The following is a 24,160-nucleotide window of genomic DNA, read 5'->3' on the forward strand; positions in this document are numbered from 1 at the left end:
CAATTACACACGAAGATCGATAGCTTTAAGGAAAACATATACAGGGTAACTGCGATATAATGTACATTTCACTTTCAAAATTGTACGTTATATCGTATTGTACGTTATATCGAAGCATAATAAAGAACTCAGAAACGTAGCTTGTATTACTCTATTGTGTTGTAGTTTGGGTAATGTTGATGAATAAATTCAACTAAAAGACGAAGCTAACCTTTCTCATGATGTTTTCTTTCGTACTGTTGATTAAAGCTTGATTAATTTATAATCCGGAATCACAAAACCAGTTGTATTTGTATTTTGAAAATGTGTACGTTATATCGAGGTAAAATATATCTTATACCCAGTGACGTTGAATCAAAGGCACGTTATAACGAGGGTACTTTATATCGAAGTTTCCCTGTATTTGGGATATGTAATCAAGGTCTAACCGAGCCAACACATCTCTCACCGACATATTGGGCTGTCTTCCTCGGGCGCGAAGAGTTTTCTAAATTCGATCTGGCGACAAGATACACAAGTTGTTTTAAAAACTCGTTAATTGAAGAGCTTGTGAAGATTCTGGATGTTAGACAACTGCATTCAGCATCTTTGGAAGACAATAAAACAGTTTATAAACCCTCACACTCTTTTCGAGTGACTTTCGCCGTTTCTGTTCTTCCAAACTACGTGAAAGTAGAAAATGTTTTTTTGTGCACCTGTTTGTACCGCGGGTTTACCATTGTACCAATTGCAAAAAAAACATGGACATTCTTTCACCCATTGTGGTAACAAGTTTCGTTGTGGAAGATACACCTCGCACGAATAAACAACGGCCACAAACGCAGAAACAAGGCAAAATACACATGATTACTTATATCAACCAAATTAATGCCGTTTAACCGCTCTACAATTTGTTCTTAGACACCCAACTCCTATCTTTTGAAAATTTCTCTATAATATGTTTTCAAACAAATCCAGGCGATATCTAGTGAAGGATAATTAATCTTAGAATTTGAAGTATCTGAAAAACAAACAAAGAAGAGAAAGAAATTAGAAAGACAATTTTCTTGAAGGGAAAATATTATACAAAATGTATTAAGAAGGGACCCCTGTCTGGAAGGTCGAAAAAAATGAATTTTTGTGATTTTTTTTCCAGATGTTAGGAATAAAGTCAAGTGTTCGGGTATTTTGGTTATTGTTAAAGTTATATTTGTAGATGTATTTATCATTTTTCGAGTTTACGAATAATGTTTATTACGCTGTTGACAGCTGGATATCTTACTGGTGGTTTCGGTTCTGAAGCAACCGGGTGCCGCAGAACGATGAATATTTTGAAACTTTACGACAATACCTAAAGCATTACATAGAGGTTTTTGAAGATTCCGAAAATTGCCAGAATGGCGACCATTTTTGCTAAACATGAGTTATTTTTCATGACAAATCGCAGTTCAGAAGCTAAGAAAAAATCGAAAAAATGAGATATCAAAGCGGCTATGTAAGGATTTAAATAATTCATTTTTACATGCTGATAAAAAAAAACTCAGCCAAATCGGTCGAGTAGATCCTGAGATATCGATACCACCAGCTGAAAAAACATGGTTTCGAGAAAAACACGTTCAAAAATTCGTACAGTAATACTTAATATATCCCTTGAGGTGACCTCATACTTTCGGCTGTAACTTTCCAACGAAATCAAATATTGATCAATTCAAATCAAAAAATCAAAATCAAAAAACATTTCTGACATAAGCTTCCCAAAAATGCAAAAAAATCGATTTTTTCGAGGGTCACCCCTTAAAGTATGGATGTCCATTGTGCCATGTCCCGTACCATGGCACGCCATTTCTGTGTCATTTTTGTTTGGCACGGCACGGTCCCTGTGCCAAATCGCACGCACTCTAGCTGACGGACATGTTTACATTCACGAGGTGTAGAGAGTGCATGTTATTTATCTCTGGAACAACATTTCAACTGCATATAAATTCTTTTTTCGCTATTTCCCTCGATGACAGCTTCTAGTTCCGCGTGAGAAAACCCACTAGTTTCGCAATGGTCAGATTTACCCGAACTGTTTGAAAATCGCAGAATGATCTAATTTTGCGTCAATAAATTCAGCCATTCCATGCCAAAACGATATAGTGGTTCTCAGATTTTTGTCAAAAGTGGAAATTTTGTTTTTTATCGCAACACATTAGAGTCGTATTTATTTTATTTTATCATTAGGGTGCCCATTTCCATTTTAGGATGGTCCGAAAAATCGATTTTTCCGACTTTTTTCTTTCTTTCCAAAAATGACTTTTTTCAAAAACTCATAACTTTTGAATCACCAAACTCATAGCCGATTTAGATGATCGACATATTAATTTGAAGTCAATGATCTAGCCTTCTATTAGAAAATACTGCGAAAGAAATGGATTTTATTCCCGTAATTATTGATTGTAGTCGTTTTATATTGTTTTCATGACTTTGGTCTAGAGGGCGCTATTTTTTTAGATTTTTTCTTGAAAGCTGAGGATTTTTTTTTTCGTTTTTGATATATGATTCTTCATAGCTAACCAGTGGTTCGAAAAATCAGTTTCTCATTTTCTCCCCTTTATCCAAAAATGACTTTTTGCAAAAAATCAAAACATTTGAACTACTGAACCGGTTCAAATGTTATGAATTTTTGAAAAAAATCATTTTCGGGAAAAGGTAAAAAATTAATGATTTTTTGGACCACCCTAAAATGGAAATGGGCACCCTAATAAAAAAGTAAAAAAAAATACGGATCTAATGTTTTGCAATAATGAACAAAACTACCACTTTTGACGAAAATCTGAGAACCATTATATCGGTTTGGCATGGAATGGCTGAATTATTATCTGTCCAAACGCCATTATAATTCAGACTAGCACGAAAGAGTAGCTCTCATCATTCTATCAAGCTCCAAGCCAATGTGAAACAGGCACCCTTCGAAAAATTTTGACGCCAATAAGCAAGATTTGCTCTAAAAAAACGCCATCATTTACGAGCCAATTTGCATACGGATAGAGCGCCGATACGTTGAATGAAATATGTTCATCAGCAATGTTTTGTGGAATCATACGTGCGATAAATCAACACAAGAATTATAATTATCTTAATTTATGTCGTTAACAATTTATGGCATTTGCAACTGTCACACAGCGGTACCGTTGGAGGGGCTGATGGATGGTGGGACGACTTTGTATGGCTGCATCGATGCCATACACATGGTTTGCGTGTATAGAATACATGTTCATATGCTTTTTGTAGCCATATCTAAGTCATGCGAAATCGCTTTAGTTTAGTTCATTCGGTGCACAATTGAGTACACAATTATTTAGCTGTTACATACCATTCCGCAATGGATAATAACCCACTTAATATCGCCAAATGCTAAATTAATATCGACATAACGTGATTTTTGCCAAATAATATATAATTAAAAGGAACATTTGACGCAAGGAAAAAAAATAGACGTCTTTCGAAAAAGTATTGGTTAATCAGGTTTAGTGCTTTATCTATTATAATTCAAATCATCTCCTAATATTATCATTCAATGTTTTATCTGATCGTGGACATAATTTTTCTTCTAAATTCAAATCTGCCGAATTCGTCTGAGTCTGAGCCACGAATATGATGAAAACGGGACTGCGTATAATTCATCTTAACGAATCGTTCGACGTGACTGCAATTGGGAAATCGTCCACTCCTAATTGAATTGATTTGCTTCATTCAAGCCAGCACTGTTTGGCACAAACCACTCCTTTTTTTTGCGTTACTTATCTTCGGACACGATTTTCGGCAAAAAGCTTCCATCTTGCAAAAATAATGAGCAACGAAAAATGTTCAATTTTCGTGACTGATTGCCGGGAAAGTTTTTGGCGAAGCAGACAATATTAATATGCAGAACCTATCGACGGTATTCTTGTTTTTTTTTGTTCGGAGAAGAGTTTACTTGGTGACCACAACTTGCCGTTGAAACAGCGTTTAGACATTGTCAACAGAAAACAAGTTCCGGTTCGGTGCACCTAGACGATTCATCGGAAATTACCGTTGGGATTAAACCATAAAAAAGCACCAGTTGAGTGATGATGGAAAGAAAATAGCTCGTATGGACGTCACAACATGAATATGTAATACACGAAAGGCAGAGACCACAAAAGAAGCAATATAGAAGCTGTGTGATGCGACATTCTGGGCAAGGTTTATATTTATGCACTTTGCGTCCTGGGGAATGTTCGAAATCATGCTTTACCATTTAAACAAAAACCTCATTTGTGAAAACCACACTGAACGTTTGAACTTCAAAAGGTGTTATTATGGTTTAGAAATTCGAGTTAACCCGCTCTTCCACACTTAGTTTTTGCTCGCGTGATGTAAACATTGAAAAATAGATTAATTTCGGATGTTGATGAAAAAAAAAAACAATATGAATAGTTATGGAAAAATTCGAACAATTTTTCTTTAACCCTTCTATACTTGCGCATCGGTCTCACACACAGAAAAATCAATAATTTGTTGATTTCTCAGAAAACATCATCATTACGATTTTCTCTAGCTTCCTCATTGTTGTTTACCGTATCGCGAGTTTACGCGAGTATAAGAGTAATTTCTTTTGGACAAGTGACTTTTTTCATATTTTAAAATATTGTTAATGAAATGTATGAATTAATTTCTGTGGTGTAGAATGATTATTTATTAAGTATAATGCATAGCATTATTAGAGGACTTTTCTTATCGGATTTTGATCCTCTTGGCACCGGAATGAACGGAGAAGGAATAAGGACATCGTTAGATATGAACTCATGCAAAAGCAAAAAACAAATGTTTGACTTTCGTATAGAGGAGGTGTGTCTAAAACGCGCCTACCGGGCAATTTGACCCGCCTGATTTTTTCGTAAACCAGCAAGAATAGAAATGCAATGGATACAGGCAATCGTGCTATTCAATGATAGAATCCCACCAAGAAAGTTTTACATTTGCTTTAAAAAAATTAGAAAAATAATTTTCTTTGGAAGCGATTTTCGATGTAACTTTCTACATCATTTCTATAAGGTTTTTGTTGCTTGAATCGATTCAGAGGCGATAACTTTGGGTCATATTTATTGAGTCGAGTTCCCAGTGAATATCTTAGATGAAGAAAATGGAAAGAAAGGATTCATTTCCTTCTCATTTCGATATTTTCCGCATCAGCTTATCATTGGGCAGTATGGCATAAACTCGATCGGGGCAATATGCTCGCTTTCGGCCGGACAACATTCTCACGATAGAAATAGCTTGGATGTGAGGGATGCCAGATGATTTTTTTTAAATATCTTTGCACGGCACGAATAAATATCTTCAAATGTAATCATAATGAACAACCATCACGATATTTCTAAATCATGTTCGAATAATTGTTTTCACATACTTTGAAATTATCTCACAAAATTAAATGTCTTCAAAACGAAAACATGTCTTCACATCTGGCATCTATATTATGTGCTCAGAGAATGCAGGAAAACAAGAGCGCGGACTGAAGAATTAATACACGAATACTGGGAGAACACGCTCACCGGAGAAACGGTTTCTTCTCTTCGCTGGTGGGAATGAAGGGAATAGATTGATGGAATCTCTCATTCATACAAGCTGTTTCTCTGAGCGTTATAGTCTCTGAGAGAAACAACTCATGGGCATATTATACTTCTGCTGGGCCATTTAAGGCAAGGCGCAAATTGAGACGCATATAGCGCGAGTAACTTGGCGCGATATAGCGCCTATTTTTGTGGATAATGAAAACAGATAGAACGGCGCAAATTGGCCAGATGACGCGAGATGGTGGAGCGCTCGTGAGACACGACTCGCGCGACGCTGTGGCTGAACCACAGTTTCTCGTGCTGGTCATGCCGGTTGTGGTAGTTGTGTTGGTGAACAATCATATAACGCCGTGGGTTTGACACTGTATGGCTGTACTGGTCGGGTGATTGTGTTAGTAAATAAATATATCGCGCAACTCTGTGTTAATCAGTAGTTGTATGCGAGTGGCATGTTATTTACACCAAACTGCGACTCAATATGCGCTCCACCACGCTACGTTTGTGGCACGTATGAGTCGTGTTGGTAGTTTCGCGTTCGCTTACGAGCGCTATACGCTTCTCAATTTGCGCCTAGCCTAACATCGTATGATTGGGTATTTAGAATTTGCGCGCCTTACAAAATAAAATTCGTAGCACTTTTGTTATTCACTATCTAAAATACAGAACGATTGCAGATGACTGAGGGTTAACTAATCTACGTACTGACGTAGTTGTTATCTTAAATTTTAAGAGCACAGTCAAGATAAATCCATTCTCGCTTAGGGGGTGCGTATTACATACTTCTCCTATACTTGCTAAATACAATGGTCACGCATATACAAACTTGTGCGAGAATCCCACTTGTGGAAGAACTGTAAACTGTAAATGCGCTAGGGAAACTAATCAGTAGCTGATTGTTATTTTTTACAGTCTTATGAACGTTTCGGGGCCATTTTTCAAAATAATATATAGGCTACACAATATCGTTAAGAAAACAAGTCCTAGAAATTCCTGGAAATCCTTTTATATCGTCTAAATGTAAAAATTGTGCCCAGTGTTGCCACATTTCCATCTGAACTGGAAAGGTAAAAAACCTCTCTTACCCATACCTTTTTTTTTTAAAAAAAACTGTACCATTAAAATGTTTATTACAAAGAAAAAAACTGTTGTATTGCATAACATATATTACTTAAGCCTCAATTTACTCATCTGTTTGATGATACTTATACATACTCGGTTGTGTAACATTTACCCAAATACCATTCACCCGAAACACGTTTACCTGAAGCACATTTACCCGAATGTAAAAAATACCCGAATGACATTCATCCGAATGTAATAAATACCTGAATTATCCTTATTAATCCGAATGCGACAAATACCCAATGCGACATTTACCCGAATGCAACGTTCCAAAAAAAATCCGACAAATCAGGTTATGAGTTTTGTCGAATCTCCTGATAAAAAATTATATTTAATCAATACAACATTGAGCAGTCTTTAGAATGCAACGCGGTCCTGATGTGTAATAAGCTTTTTGTACTCAGTTGAGTCTTTGTATACACATGCGCCCTGGCGAATAAGCTCGCTCCGAGACACAGATCAAATGTTTTGTTGTAAGCACCGTTTTTGAAACAAGTTCTGCGCCGTGTTTTTCGCTGTGATTTGCACGTTATTTCGTTTCCTGATTTACACCGTGCTTGAATCAGGTCTGTTTTCTCTGTTGAATTATTTTTCTTCGCCCATACGGTTGGTGTGGAGGCGCGCTGTTGTTCTTATGCTTCGCTTGGAACGAGCGAGGACGAAACGGGCGCTAGAATTTGATATGTGTGTATGAAATGAGGCGCGCGCCACACAAGAGAGAAGCGATGTTTAGTATCTGAATTCTGCGTTGTGTTCATTCGGTGCTCTCATGTTTATGAATTTTGAGCACTTCGTACCGAGAGAGAATACGTATTTGTTATGAACGCGCGCTGATGAAAACTAAACTCAAGTGCAGCGCAGCGTATGTTTTCTGAAGACTGAACATGAGAGAGCAACAAAAAAAAGCAGTAAAATAAAAAATTGTAATGCGGAAATTAGAAAATTATGCGGAAAACTTCGCTTATTCATTTTTAAAAATTAGTATAAGCACAATTAAAATGCTGTCTTCGTTTTCCGTTTTGCTCTTTAAGGCTAACAAATCTTTTATAAATGAACATGGGCTTTGGAATAATTTTTCGAAAACTTAGCAGGTGCTTTTAACATGAAAAATATAAAGCATAAACGTCTTAGAATGTCAAAAGAATTAGTAAGAAAATAATGGTAGGGGAAGTGGTGGTAATACGGACATGTTAAGAAGAACTTCAATAATATCGTTGGAAATTCATGCTTTATAAAACTCAAACGCAGTTTCTTACAATTTACAAAACTTACAAAAAAACAATACATTTGTTTTTCGAATTTATCGACCAAATGTTTTACACAAAAGTGTTTTTCAATGTTTTTACTGCAATTAAAATAGACCGAAAAGTAGAACATTTTTGTCGAAGCGGGTATAATGGACATATAGTGGATGGAAATATGGAAGTTAGTAATATATGAAGCGTAGAGGTTTATTGCTTCTTTTTCTTGCATGGCACTAACGTTCCCAGTGGAACTTTTGCCTTCTCAACATAGGTATTATTTGCGTCATTTTTGTTAGTAGTACCTAGTTGAGATTTCTATGCCTGATAACACGCCTTGAATGTATTCTAGAGTGGCAAGCTCTAGAATACGCGTGGTCACAGTGCAAGTCGGAAGAAATTTCTTTGACGAAAAATCCCCCGACCAGAACGGGAATCGAACCCGAACCCCGGCATGAGAATGTTTATCGCACGCGAGAGGAATAATTTCGCTCTCTCTCATCGTTTGTTTGTCCAGCAACTGATATAGACTGACAACAACTGACTGAACAGAGAAAACGAGCGGAAAAAGGGTTGAATATTTTTTCCATCACTTTCCATCATGTGTAGGATGTGATCTCAACACATCACTGTCCATTTCGCCCCACCAGTACAATTTTTTTTTAATAATTTAAATTTTCCACTCCCAAATGAATATACTTTGCCATACATACCAAATATCGCTTCTCTGTTAACTTGCAAACTGCACTATAACCACCAGTGAATGGAATTTTTATATTAAACCACTCAAAATGCTTAATATCGAAGCCGCTAGAATTACATCCACACGCGGAATCATGTATGATTTTCAGTTTTTGCTTACTTTTTTCTACTTTTGATCAGTACTCATTGTCTTAGGGTGGTTTAAATATTATAGAATAACATGTAGAACATGTTCTCATTACCGGGAATTTGCAATTCAAAATGTAACTGTACAAATCAACCATCTGTCCATATTACCCCCACTGTCCGTATTACCCGCTGTTCCCCTACTTACGTATTAACATCACCGCAGCGCAATTGTTATTATGATTTATTTTTCCGCAATGAAATTTATACTGTGGTCAATGTAATGGGGGCTAAGTTCCCGTCTAACGAGGATAAGGAACCGAGGCGGCCTCAATCCGCCAAGTTGACGGAATCAAAGTCGCAAGCAAACCTGTGTTCCGTCGATTGCCCGGTTAGTTTGAAATATGGGAGACGATCTATACGTTTGCCTGGTGTATTACGTTCGCCCGGTATGAATTTTATAGAGACTGCTTGAAATTGACAGCATTCTTCTACATTTTAATCGAACTGAAAAGTTCATCTTTTGAACAGAATAAATAATTTCATTAATAAAAAAGTGAAACTATATACCTTTTTTTGACGTAGGACTACGTCTAACCGGAAGATATAGGGGGTGAAATGGAAATCTAGGCACTGAACAAGTAGGAAAAAATGCAAGATTTGGAACGCTTATAACTCGAGCATTTCTCAATAGATCGCGAAGGTTTTTGCATCAATTGATAGAAAACATATCTACGCATCTATCATAACGAATAACATTTCATTTTTCTTGAGATAAATAATTGAATAATTGTGAAATATCAAGTATTGTCAAAATGCACTATGTGCCCATTTTTGATTGGTCCATTTTGTGCTCCTCAAATCGTACCGACCAAAACGGGCAACCAGCGGCAGCAGCGAAATAGAATGAAGCACGCTTGGAAAGGAAAAAGAAAAAAATGAACGAAACATTGGTCGCAGTCTCACACATGCGTAATTCTCGAGCCAGCCAGTCAGCATAAAAATCCCCGCTCCGCTGCCGTAACGATCATTCTCGTTCAAACCGTACACCACATCGGTTCGCATCACAACACATCAACAAACCAACCCAAGCAGCCATGTCTGGACATGGTAAAGGGGGAAAAGTTAAGGGATAGGCAAAATCCCGCTCGAACCGTGTTGATCTGGAGTTCCCCGCAAGGGTAGCTGGGCCGAGCGCGTTAGTACCAGTGCATCAGTCCACCTAGCCGGCGTTATATAGTTTCGGCCGCCGAAGTGATCGAGTTAGCAAAGCTGCTCGTGACGATAAGAAAACCCGCATTCGGAACAGAACACATTCGGTTCGGTGAACATCAAGACAACAGGCAGTTGCAGCGAGTGGCGAGTGGCAAACGCAATCGCAAAACGGCATCAGGTAGCAGAAGAAAAAAGTTTGTTCTTTATACAAACTGCTTTGGTGGCAAATCCAGAACAAGGCGGCATCGAGGGCGTTCGAAATGGTTTTTTTTAAAAACCACGAGTACTAAGTTTTCTAAATTGGAATCATTCCATAAAACAAGGCGCTTTTCAGGGCCATTAAACCTTCCAAAAAAGAGTTTAGGAAATACAGTTCAATGCTTTCTAAAACAATATCCAAAATAATAATAAAACACAAATTGATTTTTTCATAATTTGTTTGCCAGGATATGATGAATATGTGAATTTGGCAGTTGTTCTGAGCTTATTGATTTTCACCAATTCTTAAATTGCTTCCAGATTGAAAGTACATTAATTCACACTTATCTCGACATTTAGCTAATTGGACGGACCTGTAATGCGACATATTTAGTTGGACATTTTTGTAAACATAGAGTTCGGGGTCCAAATTATGACCCCACATTGAAAGTCGACATTGTACCACTGTCATCGCAAATGTTCAATTACAGGTTAAAATTACCTCCAATCCGATACTGAGTGGTGGTAATACGACGTGCCATTGAATGTAATTTACTGTAAAATATGTCACAAGCTGGATGGGAAGAAATTTTCCAACTGTGAAAGCTGTGGCGAGTGGCAAATGCAATCGCTAAACAGAAAGGTTTAGCCGAACAAGATGGGGATATCGAGTGATAACAAAACAATAAACTCTTTAGATTGAAGATAATTTTGTGATCCTGAAAAGGACCCTTTTTAGCCTGCATATGAATCCAACGAGCGAACAAATCGTAATGAATGTATTTTTTTGCCATCGCTCCCTTTTAACGCTCATTCGTTCGTCTCGTTGGACTCGCCCCTCTGGCTGAGTCTGCCGATTTGTCTCTATCCTGTGAGTGTGTACCGCTAGAGTATAAAACACGCGGACCTCAAAAAAATATCTTATTTTCTTTCAAACCGTAAACCCGTGTGGTTGTACGGCATCGGCATCGTGGACGTAACAAAGGAGGACAAGTTAAGGGAAAGGCAAAGTCTCACTCGAACCGTGCAGGTCTTCAGTTCCCTATTGGTCGCATTCACTGATTGCTCCGCAAGGGTAACTAGGCCGAACGGATTGGTGCCGGAGCACCAGTATACCTAACAGCGATTATAGAGTTTCGGCCGTCGGAGTGCTCGAGTTGGCTTGCAAAGCTGCTCACGACAATCAGAAAACCCGCATCAAGAACAGAGCAGCTTCGGTTCGGCGCTCATCAAGGCAACAATTAGTTTCAGTGAGTGGCAAAGTGTTTCTCCGGCACGTCGCATTAAATGTAATTTACTGAACAACATGTCACAAGCTGGATGGGAAGAAATTTTCCAACTGTGAAAGCTGTGGCGAGTGGCAAACGCAATAGCTAAACAGGAAGGTTTAACCGATCAAGATGGGAATATCGAGTGATAACAAAAACACAACACCAAAGGTTCTTTTCAGAACCATCAACATATTCATAAAGAGTAAACAGTAAACTAATCCATTTTCAGGTAGATTTTCAGGTTCACGTAGGAGAAGAAAATAAAACAACATATTTAAAAAATTTTTTAAAAATTTAAAAAAAAGAAATATATCCGTAAATAGTACATTTAGGTATTTGTTATATTCGGGTGATTGGAATTCGGGTAACTGTCTTTCGGGCATATCTATTAGACAACTAATAGTTAAAAATTCGAGCTTCCCCATGAATACTTACATTACATTCATCGTGCCGCTGCTTAAGGGGGTATTCTAGTGTAGAGACACGAATTTCGGACGTTTTTTCGAACTCCGTAAAAATAAAACAAAGAATATTTTTACCATCCATTATATCATTATTCGTTTATCTATCTTTCAACAATAAAACAAAAATAGGACGGAAAAAAAATATTCATAATTAGAATAGTTACATGCTGGTGAAGTGAGGGTGTTCAAAAAAAAGTTGTGCCATGGCGTACACGATTCCAGTCCTTCTGGTTATCTGAAACAAAAAAATCGAACAGATTCTGAATCAGTAAAGATGTCGCTATGGCATGAACCTCGGACAAGTCAAAAACATGGGTTTTAACAAAATGGCGGCCGTTTGAAAACAAAAATGCTGTTTAAAACGTTTTTTTTTGCGTTTACCGATTTTTTAAAAATAGTAAAATTAAAAAGTTATAATTTTTTATTGGTTCATGCGATAGAGAGATGTATGCAGATTATTTTCATATAAATTTGACATAAATCGGTTCAGTAGAACTTGAGATATCGTGTACGCCAGTTAGAAAAAAACTAGTTCCGAGAGAAACGCGTTTGAAGTTCATTGTGATGGCCGTAACAGGTTAGATACCACATCACTAAGATGGCTCTAACTAGGTAAATAATAGGATTTTCGATAAGTCCTTTCTAGAGTATATTCTTGAATGCCTAAACTACAGAAATATGGTAAAAAAAAAATTCGAATTTTTCAGATTTCTAGACTAGAATACCCCCTTAATCTATTAAGAAACTTAGTTTTGTTGTTGTTATAATCGGAAAAAGTTCGCGATCATCATGGAATGATTTCTTGAGTGGCGCTAACGTTCCTAGAGGAACTTTTTTTTCTTCTTTTTATTAGTACTACTTAGTTGAGATTTCTATGACAAAAAACGTGCCTTGAATGTATTCTGGAGTGGTGAGCTCTAGAATACGCTTGTCCTCAGTGCAAGTCGGAAGAAATTCCTTTGACGAACAAAACCACGGCCAGAATGCAAACGTTTCGTGAAGCAATAAAACCCCGGTTTGGCCAGATTGTTGAATCAATTTTCTGCATTAACATGTTGATTGCTCGGTGTCTAGATCGACACGGAATCGCTGGATTTATTGAATATCCAAGTAATTTTCCAGTATCTCTGAGCAATATAACATCTCGAGCGCTCCCAAAAGTAACGAAACAATTTTCAACTCTTTTTCCATCAGATAATACAATTCTCACCGCTGAAAAATATCTTATTCATATACGGCGTGAAATGCGCTGCCCTTTGATACCACTCTTAATCCGGAAACGAAGCTCGAATTTACGAAAATTGATTGATCGATCGGAAAAAAAAGTCATCAATAAGTCATTCACTTATTGTTTAATTTATCATTCATTTATCTGTCACCCATCTTGTGACCAGACAGTGGCGGCAGCAAGCCTTTCCAAATTGCCTCAAGGCCGAGTGTTCAAAAAATTAAGCAAAACATTATAAGAATCATTTCGAATTTTTTTTTTATGTATCGTAATTTCAAAAACAGTGGTTTTGTGCTTTGTCGTGGTTCATTCTTGTGCGCTCAGTATGCATCGCGAACATTATGACTGAAACTATTGCTATTGAAACATGTTTCGGTTCAGCGAGTAACAAACATTTACTCATATCTTTCCAAAGAAGTGATTGTCATACTCACTATGGTCTCACTATCTACCAGGCAGCATAAACATCGACGAGGTGCTTTGGCCGAACAAAATTGCACCACTGTGTGTAATATCTTCCATTCTTTCTTTGTATCGAGCAATATCACTGTGTTTGACATCAACTTTTAGAGCGGCTACTGCTTGCTAGGTGGAGCGAGACTGTGAGACTGATCAAGTTTTGAAGGCCAATTTGCAAAAAAAAACTAGACCCAAACTATTGGCCTTGAGTGAGGCCATTTGGGATGCCTAGCTGCCGTCTGACCATAACTAATATAGGACTGATGACTCGTGAATGTTGTGATTTGAAATTGCGAATTGCTTGTTTATACTTAATAAAATGAAAACAGCGGAGCTTAAGTTGTAATATTTTCTATATCCAACTTGTCCGTAGAACGAACGCTTCATTTGTTATCTCTATTTCATAAAAACGTGCCCTACTCTTTGATTTGGTCTCATTACTGAAATATGTTATCCTGCGTCAAAGATATAGATAATAATTTCTTAAGTTTTTGTTATACATACAAAACGGTTAAAAATATAGTATCACCAGATACTTCAGGTTCTAGAAGCTTATTATACATTATGCTGCTCGAAAAAAAAACCGAAAAACATGTTACAACTGCATGAAATGTAAAAATATGTTTGTCACGAGCATGTAGTTATGAAATGCTGTGGTGGTTACACCAATGAAACCTCAATCGATTAATACGTTTTCATGTTATCTCATAGCCCTTTATGCTTTCATAAATAATGTTCAGTTGCTTACTTTTAGTTAATAACAAGAAAATCGAATCGAATTTCGTTTTTTTGTTGGAATACCAAAAATTACACTATTTTGAGGAGGCTGAATTAGAGTTAACTGAATGAAGTTGACGAAAAAATATTTCCTGGAGTTTTTTCATCCAATTATATCCTCTTTTTCAAGATAAAAAAACAATAACGCCCAAAGAGTAAACAATTGAAGTATTACAGAGACGTTGAACTTTCGGTCAGTTACACCATGTGCCGTATACAGGAGGGTTAGATCCTACGTTTATTAAACCTTCTACAAAATCCGGAATCCTGGCTCCGGCCGCTCAACGGTGTTGTGCGACCGTCAAGTGCAGCAGAATCTGGATAGGAGGACCGACAGCAAGGTGGTCTCATCGTTCTACACCTTGGGGCCAGGCTTCGGAGCAATTACATCTATAAAATACTTGAGTTTCCCTTTATCTACAGCTATAGTGGAGAAAATGTAAAAATACGGCGGTTGTTGAACATTTCAGCAGATTACTTACTTGTTTTAATTGTATTTTACTATACGTTGCTTATGTTGCTTATAGTTATTCTGTAACCCATTTCAAAGTCACAATTTTTTGTTATAGAAATTTGCTCTGAAAGAAAACTAGATTTCGTAGGAGATTTGAGAGTTTATGATTGCGTGCATGTTTCGGAAACCAGAGCATTGCGAGGACTTCCAATGCAATCATTCATTTCTGATACACTGGGAGGACTGTGTGACAATGCAACGCAGGAGGAGCAGCAAATTTGAATGCAACCTAGAAACAGAACGAGCGTCGCGAGAGCCAGGGAACGCAACCTTGCGGCGGCATGACGCCAAACAGATGTTTCATTTCATTGACTTCGCTTTTATTGGTTTCATCTCAGCGTGTTTACAAATTGCTTGCTTGTCGGTAAGAGAAATAATATTAAACATGTTACGTTCCTATCATTATAGCGATTGTACAGCATCAGTGGTTGGTACCAGCGGTATTCTTTGTCCTATTGTTCATTCTTTGCGTTGATGCGTTTCGGTGATTCGGAGGAGCTTTCCACCTGGTGGTGCCTTTGCGGCTAATTTACGGTGCCGATAACGCATCACCACCGTTGCAAATTGCTCTATTGTATGCCGTGTGTTCCAGTTTTGCGGTTTGGTCACCTCGATAGATTTTCTTCTTCTTTTGTTTTATGGCGCTTCGAGGTCGGTTCTGAGGTACGTGATGAGAGGGGCAGTTAGGTTATTGAGGGAAGATTAATATCGGTATCCGGATTGGGAGTCATAGCTTTGCTGTCGGCTGGTGGGTGGCAGATATTGGGTTGTCGGGGCAGATGGGTAACGTGCGCCGGCTGTAGCACTGTGGAACTGTGGATTAGCCGTTTGGGGCTGGCCTTGCGATGGGTAACGTGCAATAGAGGTGGCACTTTGGAATTGTGGGTTTGCTGTTTGAGGTTGGCCCTGTGATGGGTAGCGGGCGATCGAAGTTGCACTCTTGAACTGAGGATTAGCTGTTTGGGGTAGACCCTGCGATTGGAAGGACTGCTGGTACTGGGGCTGTGGTGCTCCGTATTGCTGTCCTGGCTGCTGCTGGCTGTAGGTTTGAGGTCCCTGGTAGGCTGGATCAATTGGACGGGAGGCAGCTTCGGCAAACAGTTTTGCGTGCAATTGTGTTGCTCTGGTGACCGAAAAATAGATTGATAGTTTTCGAAGCTTTAACGATATTGTCTTGTGGTACTTACTCCTGCACTTCCAATGGCTGGGGTGGCGGTGTTGGCAAATGTTCTCCTACGGGTTGGAAGCCTCCAGCATCTGCTTTGTACTGAACATTGTATTGTCTGCCATCTGGTCCGGTGTACGAGTAACCTCCAGAAACAATTTGTTCACCCAATTCGGGGGCAATCTTGCGGTTGTAGCCCTCCTCCTGATGCTGGATTCCATTACCGGTTGCGTAGCTGAAAGATATTGTGACCAGAGTAAGTATTACAGCATCTGTGTCTCGTGGTTACCCGCACTTCATTGTCAATAACGAAGCTACTATTAACAGAAAACTATGCACTGATAACCGTCATATTTGAATGACGGATGACGATACTAAGTGCAGCGATGATGATTCATTGGTCTAGGTTAAGGTCAAACGGGGTTGTGCTTGTGCGCTCAGTGGGTGGTTAGCAGCAGCTCGAGACTGAGATGCGCGCGAGTGCCCCGCTCAAAGACCGAAGCGGAGTCTCATTCGGCGCGAGTTATGTGCAGAATCGCGCGCAAGTAGCTCCAGAGCTTTTGCCAGCAATACGGATACAATCGTTTGAATAATTACCCGGCTATAATTATATGTTTCTTGAGTTGTTTTTCACGAGTCTTTGTCATTATGATGTCGGAATCGGAAAATCATCTCCAGCGTAGGTTCAATTAATCATTGATGGTTGAATTGCCGGCGGTGTTTGTGTGAACACTTGGATACGAGGAAACGAATTTCTGATGGACATTTCTTTTGTGTTTATGTATGACATGCCAATATCATAAGTGGTCGATCGCGAATTTAAATATGCAAAACTATCGATCCGCGATTTCCACGGTGAATACATTTATGTAAAGCGAAAAAACATAAATAATCAAACTTACTTGGTACCTTCATGTGTGATAGGTTCAATTTATTGGCAGCGTATTTAATAAACCTCAGAAATCGCGCTCTATTTTAAACAGATTGGAGAACTCTCAGTCGGAAGACAGTTGAAAATGCTGGAGACAATTTTGATCAATTCAGTTGAAATTTGACTTAAACAAAACTTTTTTTTTCAAAATATAATCGAATTTTGCTAAAAAAAAGTCAAATGCGTTTGAAATATGGAATTAAGTCTACAGGAATTTTATGTAAGTATCAAGCTGAAATTTCACTGAAATGTAGTGGAATCCTTATTGGAAAATGGTACAGTTCTTTTAAAGGTAGATATTAATTTGATAGAATGAAATTTATTATCCTCAAATTTTGTTAGATTATTTTACTAAAGTTGATCTTTATCGAAAGTTTCATCGTTAAACTTCTTCGTTGATTTATATTAAATTCACTAGCCTTCGAATTTACTCAAGGCTCTAATTTGGCTGAAGTTTCATTACCTTTAAACTTAAAAAAATTGTAATGGACTTTATTTAAATTTTTCATGGACTTCAACACTCCGCAAAAAAACGATCTCAAAACGTAATGAAGTAGTTCGTCCGCACATATTCTAAAATTTGGGGAAGTCAAATTTCTGAAGATTATTTAATAGATGAAAAGTTCAAGTTTAAAAGAAGAAAAGTTCAAAAATTGCCGCTGTTCACAAATATATTGCTTCGTGCCGCTGTTCATAGATGGCAGACTTTTGGTCGTTATGCTTATGAGTTTTTGATTTGGTTCTATAATTTGCATTATTCCAAATAATGGATGGATTTTAGTATTGAAAATTATTTTATCTCGTTCATTCTCGTTTTAACTGCATAATACAAGAAGGAGTATCTGAATTATTTCGAAAATTGTAAAAAATAAAACAAAAAATTTGTTTGATTGTGTTATTATATTATAAAGAGGAGTTTTAGTGAAAATATAAGTAAATGTATCGATAAATGGTTAAGTGAGAGCCAGGATGCCGTATTTCATGTAATCAACCAACATGCAGTGAAAATTTTCATTCAAAATTTGAACAATTTGAAACTATTTTCGGGCTTATTGATCTGATAGATAAAAATTTGCCTCCCTAAACGGATATCGTCACTAGACTTCTGTCATAGCGAATAACTTTGTAAACAATAATATTGGATTAGAAATACTTCAGAGTCCTTGGTTCGACAATAAAAATGTCTCGAAAACATGAAATCACCTGTCATTCTTAACAGTTCGGCTGAAAAGTTTATAAGGTAACACAGTAAAACAATTTTTTTTTTGAAAAATTCAATTTTATTATTCAACGTAATTGCTTTCGAGGGCGATACAGCGATTTTAGCGATCTTGCAACTTTTCGATATAATTTTTATAGTACTCTTTCGGTTTTTCCAAAATAGGCCTCAATTTCGGTAATCACTTCATCATCGGTCTTAAATTTCTTGCCAGCAAGCCTTCTCTTCAGGTCTGCGAACAGAAAATAGTTCGCAGTTCGCATAGTTCGAAAATGGAGAATACGGTGGATGCGGAAGCAATTCGAAGTCCAATTCATGCAGTTACACACGAAATCCGGATTTTTTCATTTTTTTCACAATAACAAAAGTTGCCTTACTCTCAATGCAGTAACTCACGAACCAATCGACCGATTGCTGTCAAATTTTGACACGTATCCATTGAAAGATGGTGCTTTGTGATAGTAAAGTAGATTTTTGCAAGAGGCCGTACTGTTAGTTGGCAGAAAACATATAGGAAGCAACAGGTATATGCAGTGAATCAAGATTTTTCTGAAAGAAATGCTTCGAAGTTGTTTGAGTTTTTGACCTGTTTTTGTGGTACGTTTTGGACACGCTATATGTATCTAGTCCTGTCTAATTAAGAATTTTAATATGCTGAAGTTTGGAATTCTCGTTACTTTGTTTTTTCCTATTCCCAATCGTTGATATGATTACAAAGAAGAAAGACGTGGCTACGATGCGAAAAAACGTTGAAATTTGCAGTAAAAATTCATTCTTCAATGTGTTATGCTTAAGATGAGCGTCTTATCCCTCATTTCCCCTAAGCAGGTTATATCACTGCCACTATTTGTTCTGATTATTGAGAGATGAGAGATTAGCAAAACCAAATTGCAAATAAAAAACGAAAGAATTTTATTTTCAATCTCTAACGATGGGATTTATGACGATGGCCTAATCATAAGCATGTGTATTGTATACAGAGCGTCGTAAATTTTAGAAAAGCTCGAAGAAAATATCGACAACGTTTTTATCGGGGTTTTTTTGTGTCGTAGTGTTAGTGTATTTGAACCACGATCACGAGAACCATACAAGTTGTACTCACACATACAGCGTTTTGGCATTCGTTTATCCGAGGCACGCAAAAAAGCCAGGCTTCCGTAAAGTTACCGTGGTTTTTGAGGTGGTTTACGCAACATATCGTCTGAACAACAATTCATCTACAAGGTGCGCCAATAACGGTGGTTTTAATTCCGGTTAATTGATGATGAACGATAAAGTTCCAAGAATGACGAAAGGGTAATCAGCTGACGGAGGAAGAACGAAAAATTATTGCAAAACATATGGGAATCCATTTTTTTCCTATCTTTTCCTTCCTTCAGAATTTTCCGATTTTTCTTTCCGCTATATTGATTTACGGGAAGAGACGAGTACAACAAAATAAAGACGGCTCAAATCGGACTATTCCTTCCACGGGTTTAGCGCTTACCAACACATTTGGCCTTCGATTTTTATTTATATTTGATTCTTTGTTTTTGAGAGGCTTTAAACTTTGCAGTTCATTCGCCTCTAATATTTATATGGTCAAAAAAAGGATGCACGGAGAATAAACGCAAACAAAATGAACAACATTAAAATCCAACAAACTGTATGCTACATTAAAACGTCTAAAAATAGAATTGATATGATTGTGTGATCCATACCGTGTATGCCTCCGTGTATTTTGAATTAGTTACCTAGATCGCTGAACTCGTTCAATTACAGCATGTCGAATCTGAAGGGGTTCAATTATGCGTTCTACCATAGTTAATTTGTGACTGAAAGGCCAAATAAACAATGAAACTACGCACGGAACCAACTGTCCTGCTCTCAGATAAAGGAAAAGCTGGATATTCCGGTGACCTCCAGACAGATTGCTCGTGTTTGAATGAACTTCAAGGAAAAGCGAAGCTAATAAGCAGAATCGGCTCAAGTTCACACGAAAATAAACGGAGTGTAAGGCAGAATAGTGCAATGTTGTGTTTCCATTGAGAACGACGCTATTGAGGACATTTGTGATATTATTTTCTCAGCAGAACAACGCATCTATCCACGTCTTCCAGCATTCGGATGTTTGGTTTGCTGAGAAAATAATATCACTACTGGACTGATTAGTCTGCAGTCCAGATTGTAATCTCATTGAAAACCTCTAGAGGATCTTAACAAGTATGGTTTATGTAAACAGATGTCAATTTGACAGAATTTCCAGCCTTAAGGCAGCTACCCAAAAGTGTTAGGTCAAAATCGATATGGCAACACTGCTGATTCGATTGCGAATCGTTATTATGAAGTGATTAGAAACGATGGCGGCCACACCCGATATGCGAGTCAATACCACAAGTTGAATTAATATTAGCTATGTGATAGCAGTGAAAATGGTATGAATCCTACTGGATTGAGAACGCTAATCAGCGCTTGCATCTATTTTCCTAGGCCCCAACTAGTTGGCAGAAAAGTAGTTTTTTATTGTGTTGAAGTGTCAAATGCACAAATAAAAGCATCTGTTTTTAAGAGTGTTGAAATGTCTCTATGTATGGAGAAGAGAACGAGAAACGTTCTCTCAGACTGAATGTCAGCTTGGATTTGTTCCCAAAATAAAAAGCTAAGCAGAATTGTACCAAGGCCAACTGGCTGGGTTGTGAGCCACGTTATTCCTATAACCACAGATGCCGTCATACCAATGCATGAGAATATTACAACACATCAAAAAATGAAATTGGATCTTATAAGTATACTCAGAAAATGATGTTTAATTTTCATATTTCGTGCTCATATCCAATAAGATGCATTATAGGTCTATAAATTTTACATTAATGGTGAGATATTTCCAAAAATATCCGCCAGCTATCCTCGCGATAAACATTTTCTCATATTCGGTCACAATGCAATGTATATTTTTGCCCCGAAAATAGAACATCCGTCATAAAGTGTGAGCGAGGAAAACAGATGGTTGTAAAAGTTTATACTGCAAACCGATTGTTTTGCTAGATAACCGACGTCATAACACCGTGGATTTGTTTGTAAACATGATGTAGCATTCATTTAAGTTTCAGTATTTGATGCGATGAAACAGTATTACGACATTCCCAATTATCTAACGCGGATTTGATTCTAAAAGATTAGAACGGGAGATTTTTTGTTCGAAAACGCTTGAGTTATTCCACAAGCTCCATCATTGTAGAGCATTACATTTGTGTTGTGATTGAAGCATTGTCAACATGTCAGTTTCACTTGATATTGCTCATGTTTACACGTGTCACTCATTGGAATATTCATATTTTACACCATCGTTTCACTAGCCCACGAAAAAACTGCACTCAATAATAACGAATAAATCTTGTGTGTTACATCTAATCTCATCGATACTCACTCAAAGCGATAGCTTCCGTCACCATTGTTCACATTCTCGTACTTCAAAATCGGAATTTGAGGTGTTCTTGGCTGTTGGAATCCTCCAGCACCTCCACTGCTGCCGCTGTATTGAGCACCGGCTCCGAACTGACTTCCACCGGCACTATACTGACCTGCACCAGCTCCAAATTGACCTGCACTTGCTCCAAACTGACTTCCACCATGACCTTGGGGCTGCTGCCGTTGAGCGTTGTATCCAAACTGCCCTTGGCTACCGCCAAGTGGTCCTACCGAGGCATATCCGCCCTGTCCACCAGTCTGGGCAGTGGGAGGCAGATACTGGTTCACGGGTGCTCCACCGGAGTGGGGAGCATTCAGGACGCTAGAGTCGCCTCCACTGCCCCGACCGGCAGCAGCCGGCGCCGGTGCTCCATATAGATTATCCAGCCGAGCCGACAACACACAACTCACAACAGTACACCACAGAATCTAACGTAGTTTCAGAAATGATATTTTAAAATTAGGAAGATTGATGTCAAAAAAACATAAATTCTTAAACGCACCACTTTGCCTATCATTGTTGGCCAATTGTCACACTCTTCTATGCAAAATGAAAATGTCCCAAATTTTCTAACCAATTTTGGTTACAACAAGATCAAAGAATTTTGCGTTGTCTGACGCAACACGGACAGTTTTGGATGGGAGCCTGTGTGATGAGGATGAGATGATCGAAGCAACTAATGCTGGGAAAAGATGAGTCTGCGATTTTATACAAACACACGATCGCGGTTCTAGCACCCGGATGACGACCGTTCCGAGATTCGCGCGCGCGCTATTTTTTTTCTTTCAAGAAAACAAGAAGCGCCCTCCGACAAAAACTTTTCTCAGCCGTTCACCAGCAGCAGCAGCAAGTCCCAAGGTGTAGGTACCCGTGGAGGAGCGCAACAAATTACATCGAACTCATCGCACAATCACCAGTCGTCGCGCATCATCATCATCGACATCATCATCCTCACCGTCACAGTCGTCCACGATGTCTTCACCGAGCTCTTCGCTGGGTGATAGTAGGTAGCAGGTTGAGGATGATAGAATGGATCAGTCGAGCGCGAGCGTGATCTCAGTTGAGCCACCTACAGTTGCGGGTGTGGGTGGTGGGCGGTTCAATTCGGGTGACTGGTTGGTGGCTAATAATAGTGCCTCGCGAGCTTTATGCATAAATACGCGACGCTCAAATTATGTGACCTGCTGGCTGTTGCCTGATGCTGATCCATTGATGATGATGATTAACTTCATAAATATCGTCCGTTTAAAGCGATGCCGCTGCCGCTGCCGCCGGTCGAAAGCATTGCTAGTGTAATTAATAGAGCAAATCCAAGATCGATAGCGTGCACAGAATTTGTGCGCACTTGTGTGTGCGTGGGTTTGTGTGAATGAGTGTTTGAGTGGCATTGGTTGGCTGACTGGGCTGATCGATGGATTTGGACGTTTGAAGTCATTTTGAACCTGAATTGGCGCATTGATGGGCAGTTCCGCCGAGCGGCACTTAGCCTTTTTCGGCGATATTTGCATTGTGAAAACGAACGGATGGCGTGTGAAGCAATAAGTGTTCAGCCGGTAATAGGTCGAATAAATCCACATAAATGGTGCAAATGTACACTTGCCTATGCAATTGGTAAGTGGAAACTATTAAGAGGTTAGTAAATCTCGGCTTGAATTAATGTCTAATGAATATCATACAAAAAAGCCGTGCGAGGATACTTCTGACATTTTAAAATACTCACTTTAAGATTTCGCAACTGTGGATTTCAAATGTTTTTACGGATATTTAACGTCCTGCACATGGACGTTAAATATCCGTTCACGTGACAATGCAAAGTATGTTGTATTGAATTGAATGAAAAATGAAATTTGTTCGTATTGATTAAACTGTTGTGCTAGAAAAAAATGGATCATTTCAGATAGCTACTGATGCTTTTCACAATTTTTGTGCACTTACAAATAATGAACTTCATTTAATAACAGAGATAGAAAACGAAACGAATTAATTCGTAGATCATCTCTACAAAGCGGCTATTTTTGGAATTCTTTCTCGTTTGGTCTAAGATAGTTCACGTTTAGGAATTTTATCCGACGAAACACCTTTCTTCGGACTTATGAATTATATTTCGTTTGATTTTATTGAGGTTGTTCACTATTATTACTGTTATGATGTTGTTTTAGTAATTGGCGATTTTGCAAACAAGTCAATTCTTAGGGTTGTGTTACATTTACCCGAATACCATTCACCCGAATGCGACCGATATCCAAATGCGACAATTACTCGAGTGCAACATTTACTCGAATGTAACGTTAACCCGGATGAAAGAGGAAAAAATTCGGCAAATCAGGTTACTAGTTTTGTCGAATCTCCTGATAATAAATAAAATTGAATCAATAGAGGAACTGGGGGTAAGCCCGGTCCTATAAGAGAAAGTATCGTTTTATGAGGTCTGAGGGCATATATTGTTATGTATCATAAAATCATTGTCTAGATTATTTTCCATGAAATATAAGCAATATCAGTGCTTTTCAATGGTATTTTGG

The 24,160-nt window shown here is 38.2% G+C and overlaps 2 protein-coding genes across 3 annotated transcripts in view; one reads left to right on the plus strand and one right to left on the minus strand.

Moving 5' to 3' along the window:
* LOC129770376 (uncharacterized) overlaps nt 1-24,160 on the plus strand; it is a 411,645-nt gene that overhangs the window by 64,888 nt on the left and 322,597 nt on the right. The window lies entirely within an intron of this gene.
* Nucleotides 15,174-22,338, minus strand: LOC129770382 (pupal cuticle protein 36a-like). The gene is made up of 4 exons (XM_055773198.1): nt 22,141-22,338; nt 21,597-22,066; nt 16,063-16,275; nt 15,174-15,998 (listed from the first exon to the last, which is right to left on the minus strand). The coding sequence occupies exons 1-4, from the start codon at nt 22,153-22,155 to the stop codon at nt 15,578-15,580; spliced, it is 1,119 nt and encodes a 372-aa protein (XP_055629173.1). The 5' UTR covers nt 22,156-22,338; the 3' UTR covers nt 15,174-15,577.

The sequence above is a fragment of the Toxorhynchites rutilus genome, chromosome 2, assembly GCF_029784135.1.
Source record: "Toxorhynchites rutilus septentrionalis strain SRP chromosome 2, ASM2978413v1, whole genome shotgun sequence".
In the NCBI taxonomy this organism is placed as follows: Eukaryota; Metazoa; Arthropoda; class Insecta; order Diptera; family Culicidae; genus Toxorhynchites; species Toxorhynchites rutilus.

What these genes read in the sequence shown, in the direction of transcription:
- LOC129770382 (XM_055773198.1), bottom strand. An exon ending in GACGGAAGCTATCGCTTTGA is followed by an intron (nt 16,276 to 21,596) that starts GTGAGTATCGAT and finishes AATATCTTTCAG; the next exon opens with CTACGCAACCGGTAATGGAA. An exon ending in CAGCCATTGGAAGTGCAGGA is followed by an intron (nt 15,999 to 16,062) that starts GTAAGTACCACA and finishes TTCGGTCACCAG; the next exon opens with AGCAACACAATTGCACGCAA.